This window comes from Perognathus longimembris, chromosome 13 (assembly GCF_023159225.1).
Source record: "Perognathus longimembris pacificus isolate PPM17 chromosome 13, ASM2315922v1, whole genome shotgun sequence".
Lineage (NCBI taxonomy): Eukaryota > Metazoa > Chordata > Mammalia > Rodentia > Heteromyidae > Perognathus > Perognathus longimembris.
The window spans coordinates 22585638-22604646 of NC_063173.1; the positions used below are offsets into that span (position 1 = coordinate 22585638).

A 19009-nucleotide genomic window follows, 5' to 3' on the forward strand; every position below is an offset into this window, starting at 1 on the left:
CCCTGTAAAGATCTACAGTTTCCTGATCCTCCAACCTATGTTTACTGCTTGTTCTTATGTCCTCTGTGTCAGGCCCTCACTCACTTTCTTTACCCAGTTTAAATTCTGTAGTTATTCCTTCCCTCATACTCTCCATTCTCTTACCTGCTGAAAGACTCAAGTTAAATATAGCTCTCTGCCTACTCTGTTCAGCCTCCCAGATGGACTTGGCTGGAGAAAACACACTACCATGCTCACCATTCTCAGTTTACAAACATGAATTTCAAATCAGTTCCTGGTGCTGTCAGCCATCATACTTTACATTCTCCTGGCCTGCTCTGCCTTCTTTTCTAGACAATGATTTCATGCTTTCACAATGCTCAGATACCCAATGTCTTCTCCCTTGTTACTTAAAGCCTTGTTACTTAAAGGTTAGTTAAACTTGGCTTTTCATTTCATGGACAGGAAGAAACAAAACCACAAACTCCTACCTGTGTACTAACTCGCCTCTATATCAGATCCTTTGTCCCCTAAGAATCAGTTCATAGTCCAATCAATATGAGACCAAACCTTCTGCTGCTCCACTATTTACTATTGCATACGAAGGAGCCTCTCCAGCCATTGCCTCTTCCATTGTATCATCAGGGTTCCCTCTTCCCTGGGCCAACCAGGCCAGCTACAGTAGAGACCTCTTCAAAATAAATAAATAAATAAATAAATAAAACATACTTCCTTGGCTCCCAGGCCCTCCAGCTATTGTTTGACTTTTCTGATTTCCTTCCTCTGAATTCTTCCTTAAATTCACTTCAACCACTCCTAACATTACTGAATCAGCCTGGGATTAGACCACCAATCTCTTCTGCACTGTTAAATCCAAATGTCAGTGCTCGGTTCGTATCTTACTTGATTTATGCCATGAGCAGCATTTGATATAACTGGTCACTTTTCTCTTAGCTGAGGCATTATATTCTATAATCTACTGAGTACATTCTCTTCCAGTGCTCGTTCTATCTTGGTCCCTTTCCCAGCTTCCTGGCATCTAAGAACTGAAGCACCTTAGGACTTGGTCCTTGTACCTCTATTTTATCTAAATGTATTCTCTAGGTGACTTTGTCCAGTGTTATGACATTAAACATTATCTAAGATGAGTACTAAAATCTTAGATACTTAGGAGACCAAGTTCCAGAAGATCAAAGCCAACCTTGATAGAAAAGTCTGTAAGACTCCATCTAATAAGCAGCAAAAATAACCAGCAAAAAGCTGGAGGTGTGACTCAAGTAGCGGAATGCCAATCAAGCTGGGCAAGTGCAAGGCCCTGAGTTCAAACCTGGAAAATACGTCACTCCTAAATTGCAGGCTCATCTACAAAGGCTTATTTTTATCTAAATGCCTGAACACCATCTTGATCTTACAGGTGCAAAAGTAAACTGATCATTCTCCCACATGTCTGGTCTTTACTTTTCTCAGATGGACTGACCTTAGTAACTGTATTCCTTTCAAATCCTATATAGAACTAACCAATCAGAAAATATAGTTGGTGAACCCTTTTAAAAATATCTGGAGCCCATCTATTTCTTACCACATTCACTCCTACACTCCTGCTCCAAGCTGCCATCTCTTCTAAGAGCCTGGCCTTTCTGCGGGCCATTCCTTTCTCATCCAAGTCTCCTTTGAAACCAAAGTCAGAGGACAGCACTGTCTTGCTTAGTTATAGTCCAATATTTTTCCATCTCATTCAGAGTCCAATTGAAAATTTTCACAATGGCTGACACTCTCATTCAATTTGGCTCATCATCCCTCTGACATCTGTTACTGGTTTTCCTGTGCCCCTGCCATTCTGTCTTCTTGGTTTCTCTTTGCATAGTGAGACAAGGTTTTGCTTCAAGACTTTGACCCTTGCTGCTTTCTCTGCTCTTGCGCCCTCCCTTACTTGGGTCTATGCACTCCCCTTCTCCGTGAGGTTTTCCTCTGGTCACTCTATTTAACATTGTATCCATCCTCTGAAGATTCCTGCCATTTTCCTTACTTTACCTTTCTTTCTAAAGTACTTATGACTATTTTTAAAATTAATTAATTGCTTGATTGCTTTACATTCACTACTAGAATGAGGCCAGCAATCTTCAGTGACATAGCTCCAAAATTAGACAATGCTTAGATCATAGAAGGTACTCAATAAACACCCATTGTATGAATGGAATAAATGAATATTCATTCATTCATAAACTAAGGGAAGGAGAAGGAAAAAAAAACAAGTGAAAACTCTAGGTAGCCTATTCCAGACAAGAAAAGATGTTATAAAACTAGATAAACAGAAGGGAGGGCCATGGGAAAGGATATGAATATAACCATAGTTAGAGACTTGAGGAAAAGATCTAGGAGAGACCAAAGGAGAGGACTAGGACCAACTTTCATAGGAAGACAGGTCAATTATGGCAAAAGTCACTTCCTGGCACTGGGAGATATTCCATACAGGAACTAGTTCCCATGCAAGGTGGGGAGAGCTCCCACCCTCCAGGAGCCAGGGCAGAGTGCTGCAAGGACCCCTGCAAGGGCCCGATGTGAGATACACAATGCTGAGCCTGCCCTAGTTGCAAAATCATAAGCTAACATCGGCAGTGATCTTTGGTTATCAAATTGTTATCAACATGAAAATGGTCTAAAATTTTAAGTGAATACAGCTGAAGAAGTCTAGAGTTCAAGATTTTTCAAAATATTGCTCTACTTAGCCTCTTAAATTTTCTTTACTGCAAGGGAAAATTCTTGAGCTGCTCTTATTTTATTATATTTTAGTCGGTAGTGGGGCTTAAACTCTGGGCCTGTGCACTGTCCCTGAGCTCTTGAGCTCAAGGCTAGTGCTCTACCACTTGAGCTACATTGTAGCGTCACTCCCAGTTTTCTGGTGGTTAATTGGAGATAAGAGTCTCACAGACTTTCCTGCCTGGGCAGGCTTTGAACCATGATCCTCAGATCTCAGCTTCCTGAGTAGCTAGGATTACATGCATGAGCCACTAGCACCTGGCTATTTTTTTTAATTGAACACCTCACACTTCCCCAGTGTGCTCATAGTCTCTATTTTGTGGAAACAAAAATCTCTTTTCTGCTGGGTTGACCTTCCCAAACCCCAAGTCCCCTTTACAAGGATGTCCCATGTTTGGTTGGCCCCATTGCATAGTAATCTCAGCTTTACTTGGCCTTGTCTATAACATCAAGATGAACATTTCATTAGATGCTATTTGCACACCGTATATTCTATTTTCTCTGTATGTACAATACACTGTTATTTGTTAATCTATTCATGCATATGTCTGGATTTTTGAACTACAACATTCTTGGAAATCTCATGTATACAGAAATGCTTCGTGCTATATTAATTTAGTATGGAGCTAGGTATCTAGCTGCCTTCAAATAATGCCTTACCAATTGACTGGTTAATCAATGAACAAAAGGGAAAATTGAGCCAGCACACTCAACTTTGTCTATCAGGAACTACTTTCCTAGAAAGCATTTTTCCTTCCTTTGAAAATCAATTTCAAAGTCAAAACACTGCAGATTTCACAAGTAGGAGTAGCAGGTAGGTACTGAGCTTTACAAATCATGAATGTACACCTCCAAACAGAAGTCAGAGATGCCTGAGGAAGGTATGAATTGAGGCGGGCAAATAAAGGTGTCCCAGATGGCTTTCAGTATCACCACACAGCTTTCAAATCACAAGAATATTTCTGGGGTATAGAGTGGCTTTGTCAATTGTGAAGGGACTGCATGTGTTCCCATTGTTTGTTAACCCTTTCTATTCTTATAGTCTATAAATTGGCAACAAGGTTTGTTTCATGAGAAGGTAAGACTATATGTAACACATCACTGTGCTGATACTATAGGAAGGAATGGAATCCAACTGTTTTACAGGACAGTACTAAGAGCAGTGTGGCTGATCTCTGTTAATCCAGTTACACTTATAATTATAAGCATCTTATGAATTTGATTCAACTGCTTTAGGATTAAGGGCAGAGTAGCAAATGCTCAAGCCACTTATAAAGCACTGGGAAATAATACTTCTAATATAATAAGAAATATATATTTGGTACATAGAATTTTTCCTAGGGTAACAATACTTATTCTAATTTGGGGGCTTACCATGTGCCAGGCATTGTTCTAAGCACTTTTCATATATAAAGTTATTTGATATTCAGGATAGATTTTCCTTGGTGGCATTACTGTCATTATTGTCATTCTCATTCTGCACATGAGAAAGCTAAAAGGCAGAGAGTTTAAGTAAGTTGTTCAGGGGCAAGTAGAGAGTACAGAGGAATGAAGATTGACATGTGTTAGCTCCTACAGCAAGGAAAAGTAAAATGTAGCAGTTGAGTCAGAATAGTCTGACTCTAGAATTGGTACTCGTCACCACTCTGCTTCACAGGCTCTAAACAATTTGTAGGCTCTAATTGAGAGGGATGTGAAATAGCAAAAGGCATATGTTTTACATTCACATGAGCCTGGTTTAAATCGCAGCTCTGCCATTCACTAACTGTGTGGCCTTGAACAAATTATTTAGCATCTCTGAACACTATAATAGGGATGATACGGCTTATCTTGTAAATCTGACTTATTTTCAATAATCTGTAGAGTTCACTTTGCAGAGTATATTGAGTACACTCAGTATTCAATAATTTACTACTATTGCTGCTTTAAAAGTAACCTCAAATTTAATATTTAGAGTACCCACCAGTGTACAGGTAAATGACTAAATACAATTACAAATAGAAAGGACATTTAGTTATAATTCTTCACAAAAAGGGACAATTGGGAGCTATGTTAATCAATGGAATATAATTTCCACATTAATAGTATTTTATAAGGTTTATTACAAAGTTCTGATAACTAATTTTCCAATTAAAGGGCTTAAATCCCAGGTAAGAGCTAAACCTATCTCGTGTTATTGACAAATACATTCTATAATAGCTAAGTAAAAAATAATCAACTCATCAGTTACAGTTGTACAGTCAGTAAAATGAACAAAAATGTTGAGTAATGCTGTTTTATTGGCTTGGAAGTTATGCATGTCTTTTCAAAATCAGCCATAAAAATTGATCTTATCTTTACTCCAGAAAGAAGTCAATAGCAATCTTGGAAATTTTTTGTTTGTTTTTCTCCCTGCTCCGCTTGTCATAACTTCACATCTAATGAAGATCAGTTTCCAAAGATGAAGCTGAAGGAGTTAATAATCTATCAAATATAACTACCTAAAAGAAAATATAAATCCATAAGTGGAAATAATACTTGGCTTTGTACAGCAAATATGACCAAAGCAAAGTGGTGGAAAATGTTTAGCATTGAGGATTTAAAAAACTGAACATTCTGGTCATTGCCTATACTTCCGTGGCTCCATTCCATGGTCTAAACTTACAGTTCTGCAGCAGACTCTTCTCCACTGTCAGGGACAGGAGCCTTGGTCTCTACCTTTCAGAGCTCATTGTATGCACCATATATCATACAGGCCTCATTTTTGTAGGTTTTGTAGCTGCTCAAATGGAGCAGCTATGCTCATGGAGGGGCTCTGAGGCGTACATTGTGGAAACATGGTGAGAGAGTTTATTTCTTTGTTGTTGAGCAGGAAGAGGTGGGGACCAGAATCTGAGTCCCTGATCTTTTTCATTTTTCAGGAACAACCACCTCAATTCCTTTATCTTATTTAGAAGACTAAGGATTACAGTGTAGATACACCACAAATGGTAGCTATCAAGTTATTTTCATTATATATTTTATAAGCATTGGTATGTGTTGGGACATTTTGATCCAGGGGTATTTTATTGTACTGTTTTGTAAAGGAAACTAAATCAACTAGTATTACAGTTCACACTTTCAAGTAAGTAGCAGAAAACAAAATATTACCACTGACAGCTGTTTTATAATAGGGCGAAAGAGACTAAGTATTTATTCAAGTGACATGACTTGTGAGAAAGGCTAAACTTTCAGAAGACACCAAGTTTAAGCTTTTAATTCTGAGTTCAAGGGATAAACACAATATCAGGGACATAACAACAGGATTAAATGAAGACATTTATCACACAGTCCTCAATTTGCCTTTTGTTATCTATGCCCATTCTACTGAACAGACACATTGAGTCGATATTTTCATAGATCTTCTGTCATGTGAATAGTCTAGTTATAGCTCATTGTACTTTGATGTTAAAAAGCATTCCTTTAGAAACATTGATGACTACTTTGGTATGTCTCAATTTAGTAATATTTTGGAATCTTCAGTCAAATGTCTTATGCTTTTCTATACCTTCGAAAGTTCTGCCTCAGTATAAAGAAATTCCTTGGTTATTCAATGTGATATAAAATATATTATAAGTATTATAATATAAAATATACAATATAATATAAAATAAATAATAAAAATATGTATGAACTAGAAATGGCAATGTTAAATTTCACCTTCCAGAGCATTATCCTAAGCATTTGTGAAACAAGCACTTGTGAAAGCCTCGCCTCAGAATCTTCCCTACACAAGATGTAGACTATTATCTGTTTTATTTCACATGTGAACTGGCCAGTGTTTGATTCCTAGCAGTTAAGACTGAAAAGCTCACACTTGGTTCTAAGACACTAATATACTGTGCAGACTAAGGGCCCAGACTACTTTCACTGGCTTGTTTGATTTTATATTCTATTTATTATTGCAAGTTAATTTTATCCTTTTAAATACATGCTTCTAAAATCAGCTCTTTGTCTAAGCATATTTCCTTTGGAGAATCCCTAAGCAAAAATAGACCACACATTCCATGTGGTCTCTCTTTTCCCATCTTTAAGTGATACTTTCTAATTGTCAGGCCCACATCGCCCTCAGTTCTTTTTACTTTCTCCACCTCTCGCTCTCTTTCTTTCCTTCTCTCTTTCTTCCTCCCACTCCCCACCCCCCTGCCAGCTATCCCTCTCTGATTCTAGCTGCTCCAGCCAAGGCCTCCAGAATGGTCCTCGGGTTTCCACCCTCTGTATTGCTAGGCCCGAGTGTGCTGGAATCTACAGGCATCAGCATCCCCACTTATCCTGACTACTGTGGTTATGTGGGGCCTCTGTTGAATGTAGACAGCCAGTCAGCCAACTCGAAATTTATACCAGAAATCTATTACCTAATTTTTAAACAAAATGACATGAAATCAGACTTGAAGATATCAAAAACATGTCTAGTTTCTGATTTAAGCAAGAAAATCCATATTGTTGCTGCTTCCACCACAGAATAATTTACTGCAACAGGAGTTCTGGATCTTATGCCAAAAATGAGGTCTTCTAACCAATGTCAAGGCCAATTATCTTGTGGTAGATCCCACAACAAAAGCAGACTATTGTGATTAGAGTCAGAAGCACCACCCAGAGAAGCCAGGAAGCTTCTGGGGATTTTCTTCAAGTTGTTTTTTTATTTTTTTTTTCCCCTCCATGTGTCTATTTAAATAAACTACCAGAAACTGTGTGTGGGCCCTGAGGAGCTGAGATTAGCTGGAAGACAATGATGGGAACTGTCCATGGGGAGTAAGCTGGGGCAGGTTTGTCTTGAGTCGAGCTGGAGCCATATTGCAAAGCTGTGTACTTGTGACACAGCAAAGCTTCCCATAGCCAAGCCCTCCACGTGTCATAACCCCCTCCCTTCCCTAATCTCCCGCTCAGACACTGTCAGGAGCCATCCTACAGTTTCATGAGTACAGAGCCCAGGTGGCTCCATGTAGAAATCCATACCCCACGGTGAAGAACTGCCTCATCTCCTGTCGTCGAGACCGCATCAGTTGCTTATACTCTCCGATTCGGAGCTTTTTGCCATCAACAATGCAGGTGCGTTTTGGCCGGGGTTTGTATTTATAGTTGGGGTACTTCTCTAAGTGGATCTTGCTTAGCCGGGCTTGCTCTTCATAATAAGGTTGCTTCTCCTGGTTGGACATGGATTTCCAGCGAGAGCCTAGACATAAAAATAGCCATCAGTGCTCAGTGGTCAAGGCAACATATCCTTAGGCAAGCACAGCTTGATTGAGTGATGTGTGTGTGTGTGTGTGTGTGTGTGTGTGTGTGTGTGTGTGTGTGTTACTGAAGATTGAACCCTGGGCACTGTACATGGTAGGCAAGTTCTCTATCTCTGTGCTGACTAGATTATTTTTAAAATACATCTTTGTTACTTAAAGATCATTTTCTGCACCAAAGTTCTTTTCAATTCATCTGCCTCTCCTCTTAAAAAAGTTAACAGCCTTCTGAGGATGACAGCATTCTCAGGAAAATCTCACTTGGTCCTAGGAATTCAAACATCTTCCTCACTCAGGGTGTGTTTAGTGAAGCTAACCTCTGATAACATGTCAGTACATGTTGATACTCTTCCATCTATAAAAATGGACTTCACCCTGCTGGCATGGGGCAATTTTAAAAACTCAACTCATGTGGGTGCTGATACTTTATCCCTGTAATCCTCCATAATTGGATGACTGAGATCTAAGCATCATGGTTCCAAGCCAGTCTGAGCAGAAAAGTCCATGATATTCTCTAATTGTGTGTGTGCTGGGCGGGGGAGGGGGGATAAGAAGGCTAAACTGGAGTAGATTGGAGGTTTGGTTCAAGTAGTAGAGGACCAGCTGTCAGTGACAAAACTAAGCAAGAGTATGAGGCTTTGATTTCAAACCCTAGTACCAGCACACATATCTTCACTCCACTTTATAAGTTATAACTTCAGATAAGAAAGTCCAGTTGGAAATATATATATATATATATATATATATACCATTTTCAAGTATTATAAATGTCCACCCAAGGCTGTACCAATAAAAGTACAAAAAATTTTAATATACTCTACACAGGAAGAAGGAAACATATTCACGTCTCTAATATTGTTTATAAAGAATTATCTAAACACTTGACAAAGAAAGGATGTGTGTTCTTAGATGTATCAAGTTGCATTTTTGTGCCTTACTGATGAATAAAGCGGTAACAGCTGTGCAGGCTGGATGTTAACTATTCTTCCGTGGAGATTTTTTCATACCTAAACAAATGGGAAAGTTGTACAAATATTCTCTGTAGCCAGCAATATCCTGGTCTGCTTTACTAGCACATCCATCCCTGTTCTTTGCTGATTGTTGTGCACAAGTTGTGCAGATCGTCTGTGCAGATCAGTTTGTGTGCTGCTGGATCCCAGCAGCTTAAAGCCCCAGACAAGGATTCTTGGCACTCTTGAAATGCTTGTGTATAAAAGTTGACACTTTAATGAATGGACTTGCTATCTTCCAAATCATTTTTCACAGAATGCATAATCAATAATATAGATTCTTCACGGCTGCTCAAACAGAAACACAGAGGGTCTATTCCCGTCCGAGAGCTTATTAATATGACCAACAAAATGGCAGGAGACAAATAAAAAGACCTCAAGGTTAGATATCAAACTATATGCTTACAGTCATGCTGATTTCTTTTAGAATGACTTTTAGTTTGAAAAAATTGTAATCTGTCCATTAGGGACATTTTGGTTTAGAATATATTTAAATTCAAAAGAATAGCATCCCTAAAATCTTAAAAATAAAACATCATTTAATTGTCACGACAGCATCCATCTTAAAATTCAAAAGTTGAAATTTAAAAAAAAGAGAAAAATGTGTATTTGAATGTTTCTCCAGAATTTGATCTATGTATATGTTTTAAGTTTTCTTAGAGGTCAATGCCTCAGAATCTCAGAATCGAGTTAAATTATTTATGTAGTGACAAAACACATGTATTTGTGTATGTCCAGATCATTGATATTTACTCAGGTTAAATATTTATTGCATTTGAACAAAAACATTTAAAAATTAAGGCCACAGTTTAAGTCTCTCGTGTTCTTCAGCTCCTGAAACTGCACTCTTTGCAATTTTGCCACATCGTGACAGCTTAAACAGAACAGTGCCTTCTGTGTTTTTCCTTTCTAAAGAGGAAACATGTTGACTGTAATGCTGCATGTTGAATAAAATATGTTCAATATGTTGTGCACAATAATTCCAAACTATATAATCTCTGCTAGGCAAGCTTTATACTAATAGAACAAGGCTTGAGTTTAATCCTGAGAAACAGGAGAATCGCTGGCAATTTACCACAAAGTGGGCCTCTGCCCTGTGGTCTGTGTTCAACTCACTGCTATGAAATTTCAACTCGTCATCTCTTATTAAAGTAAATGTGGCTTTACCTCACAACTTTTAAAGTTCTCATTAGAGGCATTGTTCTGCACTTCATGAATTTCACAGCATTTCGGGGTTCACCCCTCATCCTTCATAAATTCTTGCAGAGGAACATATGAAACCAACAATGCTAGAACAGAAAACTGAAGTCTTTGAGTGTTTCCAAGATTTCATAGCAACTTAAGAATTTTAAAAGCCTGAATGAGAGGGGAGATAAAACTTGTCCAAAGGATTCCTGTTTAGCAAGGTCCTCTCTGGAGCTGCTAAATTCACACGATTAGCTTATTACTAGGAGTACTTCAAAGATTTTCAGCCAGTCTTGCCATGGCAATGCTTTTGCTCTTAAAAGAAACTTTTAGCCACCTGCCCTGTGTATGCAGTAACTCATAAACCTAAATGCCTGCTGGTGGGACAGGCAGGATGGTAACAAAAGGCCGTTGTGGCAACTGGCTACATTTCATTTGACTCCTCCCAACTACAGTTGAAGTCTTATTAGACCTCTGCTTTCCACTCTTGTGGAGAGGGCTGGGGGGGGGGGGACATGTTGAGGGAGAGAGAGAGAAAGAGCACACTAGCACCAGCTGTGCCACTGCACTTACCTAAGATTTTGCTAATGTTGGAGTTGTGCATGTCAGGGAAGGCTTGAAGGATTTTCCTCCTCTCATCCTTCGCCCAAACCATGAATGCATTCATTGGTCGCTTGATGTGTGGCTCGCTGCTGGCTCGGCCTCGGGCATCCCTGTAGACTCGTGCTTCAGCCACAGTGGCACCTCCTGTTGGCCAACAATAATACTGCTGTAGTTTAGCTGCAGAGCCATTCATTGCTTTACTTCCTGTAGTGTTAGGGCAGGAAGAACAAGATGGGTGCAAAGCATTATTATAAGGCTAATGTAACAGCTTGCTGCCTGGCTCCATGGCTTCCCTTCTCTTCTGTTCTATGCAGCCTCGTGGAAGCAGAAGGCAGTTCCAGATGTTAACTCATTCTGACAACGCCCTCAAAAAGATACTGGGAAGAATTAATACCTATTACATTAATGTAAACAGTAGCCCTAATATCACTTAATGATATTAAAGTAATGGCTTGGTGTTATTTTATGGTAAACCTTCCTACTATGATGTATTTCTTCAAAAGCAGATCCTTTGAGCCCATTTGTGCATCATTTGCCAAAAATTCTATACTTTCCCCCAAATGGCAATGTTTTTCACTATATTCTGTGTTGGCCTGTGATCTTTCCAAGGCTGGGGAGACCTTTATCCTATTGCTTGATGCTTAAGTCCAATTTGTCCTTCAAGTCCTATTCAAATATTGGTGTTTCATGAATGAGGTAGTTAATTAAGTAAAAAAAAAATTAACTAAGCAATGACTATGAGGTAGGCTTTATGTGCTGAATAAAGTGCTGGACGGTGAATCAAGCAGCGCCTGTTCTCAAGGCACTCGCAGTTTGAAGAGGAAGCAGACAATTCAAACAAAAGGTGTGTGGTAAAGTTAGCAGGGTGCCAGGAGAGCACCAGGCAGGTGGGTCACCGGTGCTTCTGGTGATGTGAGGGCCCAGCTGAGTCTAGAAAGATGAACAGGAATCAGCTGGTGACTGGGAGAGAGGAAAAAAGACAGATGGGAAGGGTGTTTGGGCCAAAAGACTGGCATTTGCAGTGAGATTCTCTAGGCAACATACACTCACTCAGGCCCCAGGTCCCAAAGTGTTTATTGTGTCCCTCACTGACTCCCTCCCATCCTCCGCTTCATCTCTAGGAATATGAGATCATTAGAGATTGTGTTACTCCCATACTTATATACCTAGGAATCCCCACATAATAGATAAAATAAATGTGTGCTCAATAAATATTATTTGGTTTTCAATGCATATGCAAAAGTATTAGACTAAGAAGTATTTATCTCAAGCATCTTGATGTGTTTTTCTGTTGTTTAAGGGATTTTCCTTCCATCTATCAAATTCTATGTAAATCTTGGTATTTTACACTTTCTGAAGGGCTGATTTTAGTAACACCATTAATTGAAAGCTCCTTGAGGATATGTCAGGGAGATGAGCCTCACTCACTACTCTATTCTTTGGATGTGGAAGGAAGGAAAGAAGGGAAGGGGGAATAAGGGAGAGAGGGAGAAGGAGGGAGAAAGTAAAGGAGGGGGGGAAGGAAAAAGGAAGCCTTTGCTTGTTTTCATACATCTCACCATCTAGCATGCTGACGTACACGTTGCTGTGTGTAATATATGGAATATCTCCTAATAGCTTGAGAAAGTCTACAGTAAAATGTGAAGTGGTTGGACTGGGGGCCTCGGCCATCAGCTGTATAAACTAGAAAGCTTATTCACAAAAGTTTAGAAGCAAAATAAACATTAAAACCAACATTCCTGTGTATCTAGAAAAAGTATGTCTGTTCAGTTCAGTGAAGATATACAGGAACAGCATCACCTAATCAATCTCTGACCTTCCTTTACTATTTCCAGATACCTTGCTTATGTGGCTTGTATGTGTCAAAGCCAGTAATAAATTAGAACATTAAAGGGTGCTTTTATTTGGAAAATACGATCATCATTTACAACAACAACAACAAAAAAGACAGGATAAAAGGATGGAAATAGCTACTATTGTGAAATATTTTTCTAAACAGGAAAGAGATCAGAGAAGCCACTTTCTGGAGATCATGAAAAAAAGCAAAAACCCTTGTCTTATAAACAACCCTTCTTTTAGACCTACTAGACAGAATGATGCCTTACATGAAACATCTCAGATCCTAAGATGCATAACTAATTTGCTACCTTTTTGCCACCGTACCCACAGTACATTAATTTCATTTAAAATGCACTGACCATACAGGATAAATTGATTTCACTTTATATGGATTTGACAACCATGTTTATTGTGCAGTGAAATGTAGTGTAGCTTCCAGCTGACAATATCCATCAACACAGGGCAATATGCTGACTGCTGGGCCAGATGAAGGCATACATTACTCTGGAAGTGAAACACTCATTCAGATACGACAGTGTCTTCTCCTGAGGATCACCATGGTAATTTATGATGCCCTCAGTGCCATTACTTTACAACTGACATGGATTCGGCAATTTATATACTGGCATGCATACACATAAAAGGAGACAGGTTTGTGGAGAATGTCAGATGCAAAAACATTTCAATATTATTCTAAGTTAACTACTATGCCACAGGTGATTAACATTTGAGGTCTGTTTTTGCTGTCTGTAGCTTTCTCACTACTTCTCGCAAAGCCTCGTAGTTGACTTTCTCTTTCTTTCTTCATTTAAACATGCATTTCATTGTAAATGGAACGTTTTAATCTCCTACAGACTGACAGAAATTGTGGTGGAGTTTTAGACTCTGGAGTTCAGAGAAACATTTACTATCCTCCACTTCATACTGTCACTTCCCTCTAGGACACGCCCAATGCCTGCCTCTCTTGTGCTACACCACAGTCTTAGCAAATGCGCCTTACTCTCTTCTGCTTCGCTAAATTCTACCTTCTCCCAAGAACCGGGTTCAGGCCCAACCTTCGCTAAGTGTCCTGCAGTGACCTTTCTCCTCATGCCATATTTTCTGCATTACTCCTATTAATTATACAGAATTCTCTTCAGGACTCATAAGGAATAGTTCCAGATAGTCAAGAACAGTACATAGTGTAAAATTGCAGAGTAGGAAAGGGAAAATAGAAAAAGGCTTTAAGGCATGTGCACCTCATCTTTTTTTTTTTCCGTGTCTCTTCCAGGAGGTGTAAGCTGAAAAATGAAGGAGGATATCCTAAACTAGTAATGACAGATCAGATGAACCAAGTGTTAGGAAGAACAGACTTATTTAGGGAGATCAAAGTTTGAAATCACTTTGAATAGGACCTGATACTTGATCCAACTCAACAGTAGTGACTTTTAATACGATACAAATTTGCAGTGTCCAGGTCTCTTTGTAAATCATTATGGGCAAATGTTTCTCCTGGTTTTTCTCCTTCCCCCATCCTATTTTTACCTTATTTATCTCCTATTTGTGGTACTCAAAAACACCTTATTGCTCTACAAACTATGCCCAGGATATCACTTTACTTAAGCAGTCAATGAAAACCAAAAACAAACCTCTTTTGCCTATGAAAGCTGGCCTCTCCCTGCAGTCTAAACAGCTAACATCCTGCAAAGGCAAGATTTAGGACTTAATACCTCAACTTATCACATAGGGTTAGTAAAGGAAAAGCAGCATTGTAAACCATAAACACTCCATAAGGATGTGTTGAATGTTTCTCCTCATCTTGTAGTGATTGTACCATATACAACTTCTAAAGAATTTATGGAAACACTCTGTAGAAAGATGCTTTCCAACAAATATTGCTTGAAGGGAAACCTTGGACAGAAAATATTTTTCAATATCATTTCCTTTTTCATTGAAAGTATCTATTACTTGAATTTCAACCTAGGTTTGGGTTAAAGTCAGAACTTTGAAAAGATGTGAAAGGCTATAATGTCAAAATAACATTTGGAAAATATCCTCAACTTTCCCTATTTCCTCATTATGAAAAATAGCTAAAAATAGTTATTACAGAAATGTATATCTACTTGTATATTATGTATGTATCTGTGTATATATATTTAAATTTTTTTAAAATGGGAATTGTATATTTTTAAAACTTCTTTTAACAAAAAAGGAGAACTATTACAAGGATTTAAAAATCTACACATCAAGGACATATTTCTGAAAACAACATTATTAAGTATAAAAAAGTATTGAGTTCTTCAATAAGCAAAATCCTCTATCAGATTCAGAACTAAATTGTCTTAGAGAACAGCTTACTATTCTATGAGAATTTCCTTTCTATTTTATAGAATAAGAATTATTTGTGGATTTGAGATAGGGTTTCTCCAAGAAGGCAGTTGGAAGAAGCCTAGATGCTCAGCTTGTACCAGAGGCCTGCTGCTTTCCCAGACCTAACTGTTGCTGACTACTAGCAATGGAAATCCCAATGACAATTACTGAAGGGCCAGGAGGCCAAGAGCCCCACACCAAGAGGCACCCAGGGAAAGTATGGTTTCTGCACTCCAGGATCTCCTCTTCTGTGCAACTTCCTCACAGGAGGCTTAGCTCTAATAAGTCATCCTGCATCTCCTAAAGTCACAGTTCATATAAATGCAAGCTTGCAGTTAAACAAAGAAAAAGAGGTAATCCATAGGGAGAAAATAGCTATTGCAAAACAAAGACCTCCTTAGGAAGTTGTGACTTGAATGATTTAGAGAACACAGAAAATTGAGCTTTTCCAGGTGGGTTGGAAAGACGGCCAGTTTCACCATCATAGCCCATGGCAATGGTCCTGAACTAATCTTAGTGAGGCCCCTTCCGGAGAAAATTCCAGAGGCTATCTAAGTGAATGACTGCTTGGTTTGGGCTTGTGCATATATAAAAATTTCTGTATCTAGGAACTCAGGATATTTCTGAAATATGCCTACGAATATTTATATGTTCATTCATCTAACACTTCTGACATATTTCAGGTGTTCCAAGCATTGTGCTGGGGCCTACAAAGAGAAGTAGCACACATACTTGTAATTGTCCTTTGTAAACAATGCTAACAAAGATAGTGAAAAAGTACTATGAAAGCAAGGAGAAGCCACAAGTACTTGTTAGGGCAGACAGAGATGAATATTAGGGAGGCTTCAGAGAGACAAGACTGTCGAAATAACATCTGAAAAGAAGATCAAGGCAATAGTGATACTTACAAGACAACATGTTGGAAATGAACTTTACAACTTGGGGGGGTGCAGATTGGGGGGAGGGAAAGTGGGAGAAAAATGATGGAGGGGGTAACAATGTTGGACAAGAAATGTACTCACTACCTTATGTATATATATACATATATACATATATATGGTATATATATACCTTATGTATATATAACTGTAACCCCTCTGTACATCACCATGACAATAAAATTTAATTTAAAAAAAGAAGACCAAGCATATAGCAGTATGTGTTATAAAGTATTCAACACTGGGAAATCAGTGTAAATGAAGGTACAGAGTTATTACGAAAGTGCCACAGGTTTAAGGGAATACAAAGAAGCTGGTTATGGCTTGGCTTATGAATAAAAGAGGGAAGTACTGAGACATGAAGTAAGAAAGTTATGTAGAATCAGATTTCTCCGTACCCATAATTCAACTGAGAAGTCTTTAAGTTACTTAATAAGAGAATTAAAAACATTTTAGAAGTGTTCAAAATGGACACTCAGGGCTGGGGATATAGCCTAGTGGCAAGAGTGCCTGCCTCGGATACACGAGGCCCTAGGTTCGATTCCCCAGCACCACATATACAGAAAACGGCCAGAAGCGGCGCTGTGGCTCAAGTGGCAGAGTGCTAGCCTTGAGCGGGAAGAAGCCAGGGACAGTGCTCAGGCCCTGAGTCCAAGGCCCAGGACTGGCCAAAAAAAAAAAAAACACAAAATGGACACTCAATGAGAAATTACCATTGAACAGTCTTCGTGATTACTAATGAATTGGTCTTAAAGAACAGAGAAAGCCAAGGTGACTAAACAAATGCTTCCTAAAAGACTGATTCAAATTTGCATTTTTAAAAGTTTGAAGCCTTACATTTTGTTAGGCAGACTGAATGAGATATGGCACAACAATTTCTGTTCTGAGGTTCAGTTCTAGTAACAGCAGAATAGCTCACATCAGACCAATCCTCCCACAGAAATAACTCCTGAGCAATATATGAAAAAGCACCATGCAAAAACATCAGCTGGCTACCAAGATTAAGCAGAAGCCTAGTGAATAGTTTGTCCAGTGAAGACAATCCACAGTGGGCATAGCTTGAAGTAGCTAGCATGAAAACAACAACAAACAAAAAACTTGTTTCTTTGCTACAGAATCAGGAACAGAGCTTGAGGCTTCCAAATGGCTGAACTCTTATGTAAAGGGAATACATTTAAACCCAGAGGAAGACAGAGCAATGCGTCTGAAAAATCTGAGCAGCTATTTAGACTTAAATTCTATCAAGTGATAAAGAAATTCATAAACACCTTTGGCTTTCTTTCCATTTAAGTTCCAGATGGGGCAAATCCTTGGAAACAAATTCTGTATGTCACCAGTAAAGATGCAACCTAAGGCTAAAAACAAACTGAAAGTTTCCCTAGCAGAGAAAAAAAGTCTCCATAAGTTCAGTATGATCAACAGGTATTTTAACTGTCTCTTGCCACAAACATATAACACTTTTCAATGGAATATAATAAAATGAGTCATCACACAATATATAAGAAAATTTACTAATTGTAATAGGGAGGTCAGATCTGGCCAGTGCCATCATTAGCTGTGGAGGAACTTCAGGCTGACTCCAGCTCAGATTAGAGCAGAAGCCAACTCCATCTCCACTAAGCCTTCCCCCACCCTATCCAGGGAAGCTCCCCTTCATTATGATAAGTTATGTAAATTGACCACTTGAGGCCTGGGAGCTTCAAGGGAACCTGTGCCCTCCTATGAGTAGGCGTATCCACCTGCATCATGTTCGCCCGGCCAAATCCATGCGCCAATTCTAACTAGAATGATAGGTTGGTTCAAACAGATACTATGAGACAGACTGTAACTCTATTGGCCACCTGCGTGCGGCCTAGCATGCTCTGTAAGTGTTGTATCCTCATTGGTCACCTGCGTGTGGCAAGTTTGACAATGATGTTTGCCTTATAACCAGGCTGGAAGGCCACACGTGCGGGAGGCTCCAGCTCCCGAGTCTGGACCCTGACCCTGCACACGTGGTAGGCAGTTTCAGCTCCCAAGTCTGGGCTGCGACCAAGGTCAGTCGGTTCACTTTTTGTTCACTTTTTACTTCCCCAATAAATCTGTCTTTTTGTCATCTTGTAGCTGGAGACTGTGTGGTAGACTCTTAGGGGAACCAGGAATCCCCTCCCTTGGGGCGGAGACCCCGTTTCATTGTAGCGAACCCCCACTCTACTTCACTAATTATACAATCAGAAAAATGTAACCCAGATACAAAAACTAACCAGCCACAATCAACAACAAACATCCAACCATCAGTAAGAACAAACTGAGGTGAAATTTACCTGAATTTAGTGAGAAATATCAACAAACAGGTTGATGAGAAATGTGTACAAATTATAAAAAAAAAAGAAAACCACATCAAGTCACTAAACTACTGAAGACCAAAATAAATATCCAGAGGAAATGGATTAATTACATGAAAGGGAATAGTAATACAAATAATGGTTGATTATTCATTAGAAAAAATAAAGGCTAGATAAGAATGGAACACTTTTAGAATACTGAATGAAACAAAGTAAATCTGGTGTTGTATCTGGTAAACATATACTTCCAAAATGAAGGTGAATGGAGTATTAGCCACAAAGAAGAACAAAATGCCATTATTTTCAACAAAATTATGGAACTGGAGAACATTAAGTGAAATAAGGCAAATAGAAAACCATTTATTGCATGTTCTCTCTTATGTAAGGGAACTAAACAACGCTGACCTGAATATAATCACTAGATTATTGGGGCTTGAGGAAGGTACCAGGAGATGGCAGGGTTGAGGGTAGACAAAAGGTGATTTGATATGAATAATCCACAGAGTATGCATGTACCAAAATTGCATTCATTATATATAATTATTATGTGTTAATAAAAATACATAAATAAAAATAAAGCATGGTCATAACAAAACACATGGAGAGTATGAAAGAACAAATAATAAAAGAAAAATCACTCCTAGTTCCACACACAAAAATATGAATGTGAAATATGCCCTCAGGTAATAAAAGCTAGGAGAATGAAGTAATAGCATGCATATCAAAAGAGATGTTTGACTAACCTTTTCAAAGTGATGAGAAATAAAACCCAAATG

At 38.8% G+C, this 19009-nt stretch overlaps 1 protein-coding gene across 28 annotated transcripts in view; it reads right to left on the bottom strand.

Moving 5' to 3' along the window:
* Positions 1–19009, bottom strand: part of Sox6 (SRY-box transcription factor 6) — a 538528-nt gene that overhangs the window by 7383 nt on the left and 512136 nt on the right. For 25 of the 28 annotated variants that reach the window (XM_048360339.1, XM_048360343.1, XM_048360350.1 and 22 more), the window contains 2 exons: positions 10754–10987; positions 7711–7927 (listed from right to left, as the gene is read on the bottom strand). In XM_048360339.1, the coding sequence (XP_048216296.1) occupies positions 7711–7927; positions 10754–10987 (451 nt within the window). The remainder of the gene's footprint in view (positions 1–7710; positions 7928–10753; positions 10988–19009) is intronic. The other 3 variants (XM_048360331.1, XM_048360351.1, XM_048360356.1) reach the window with 1 other exon arrangement.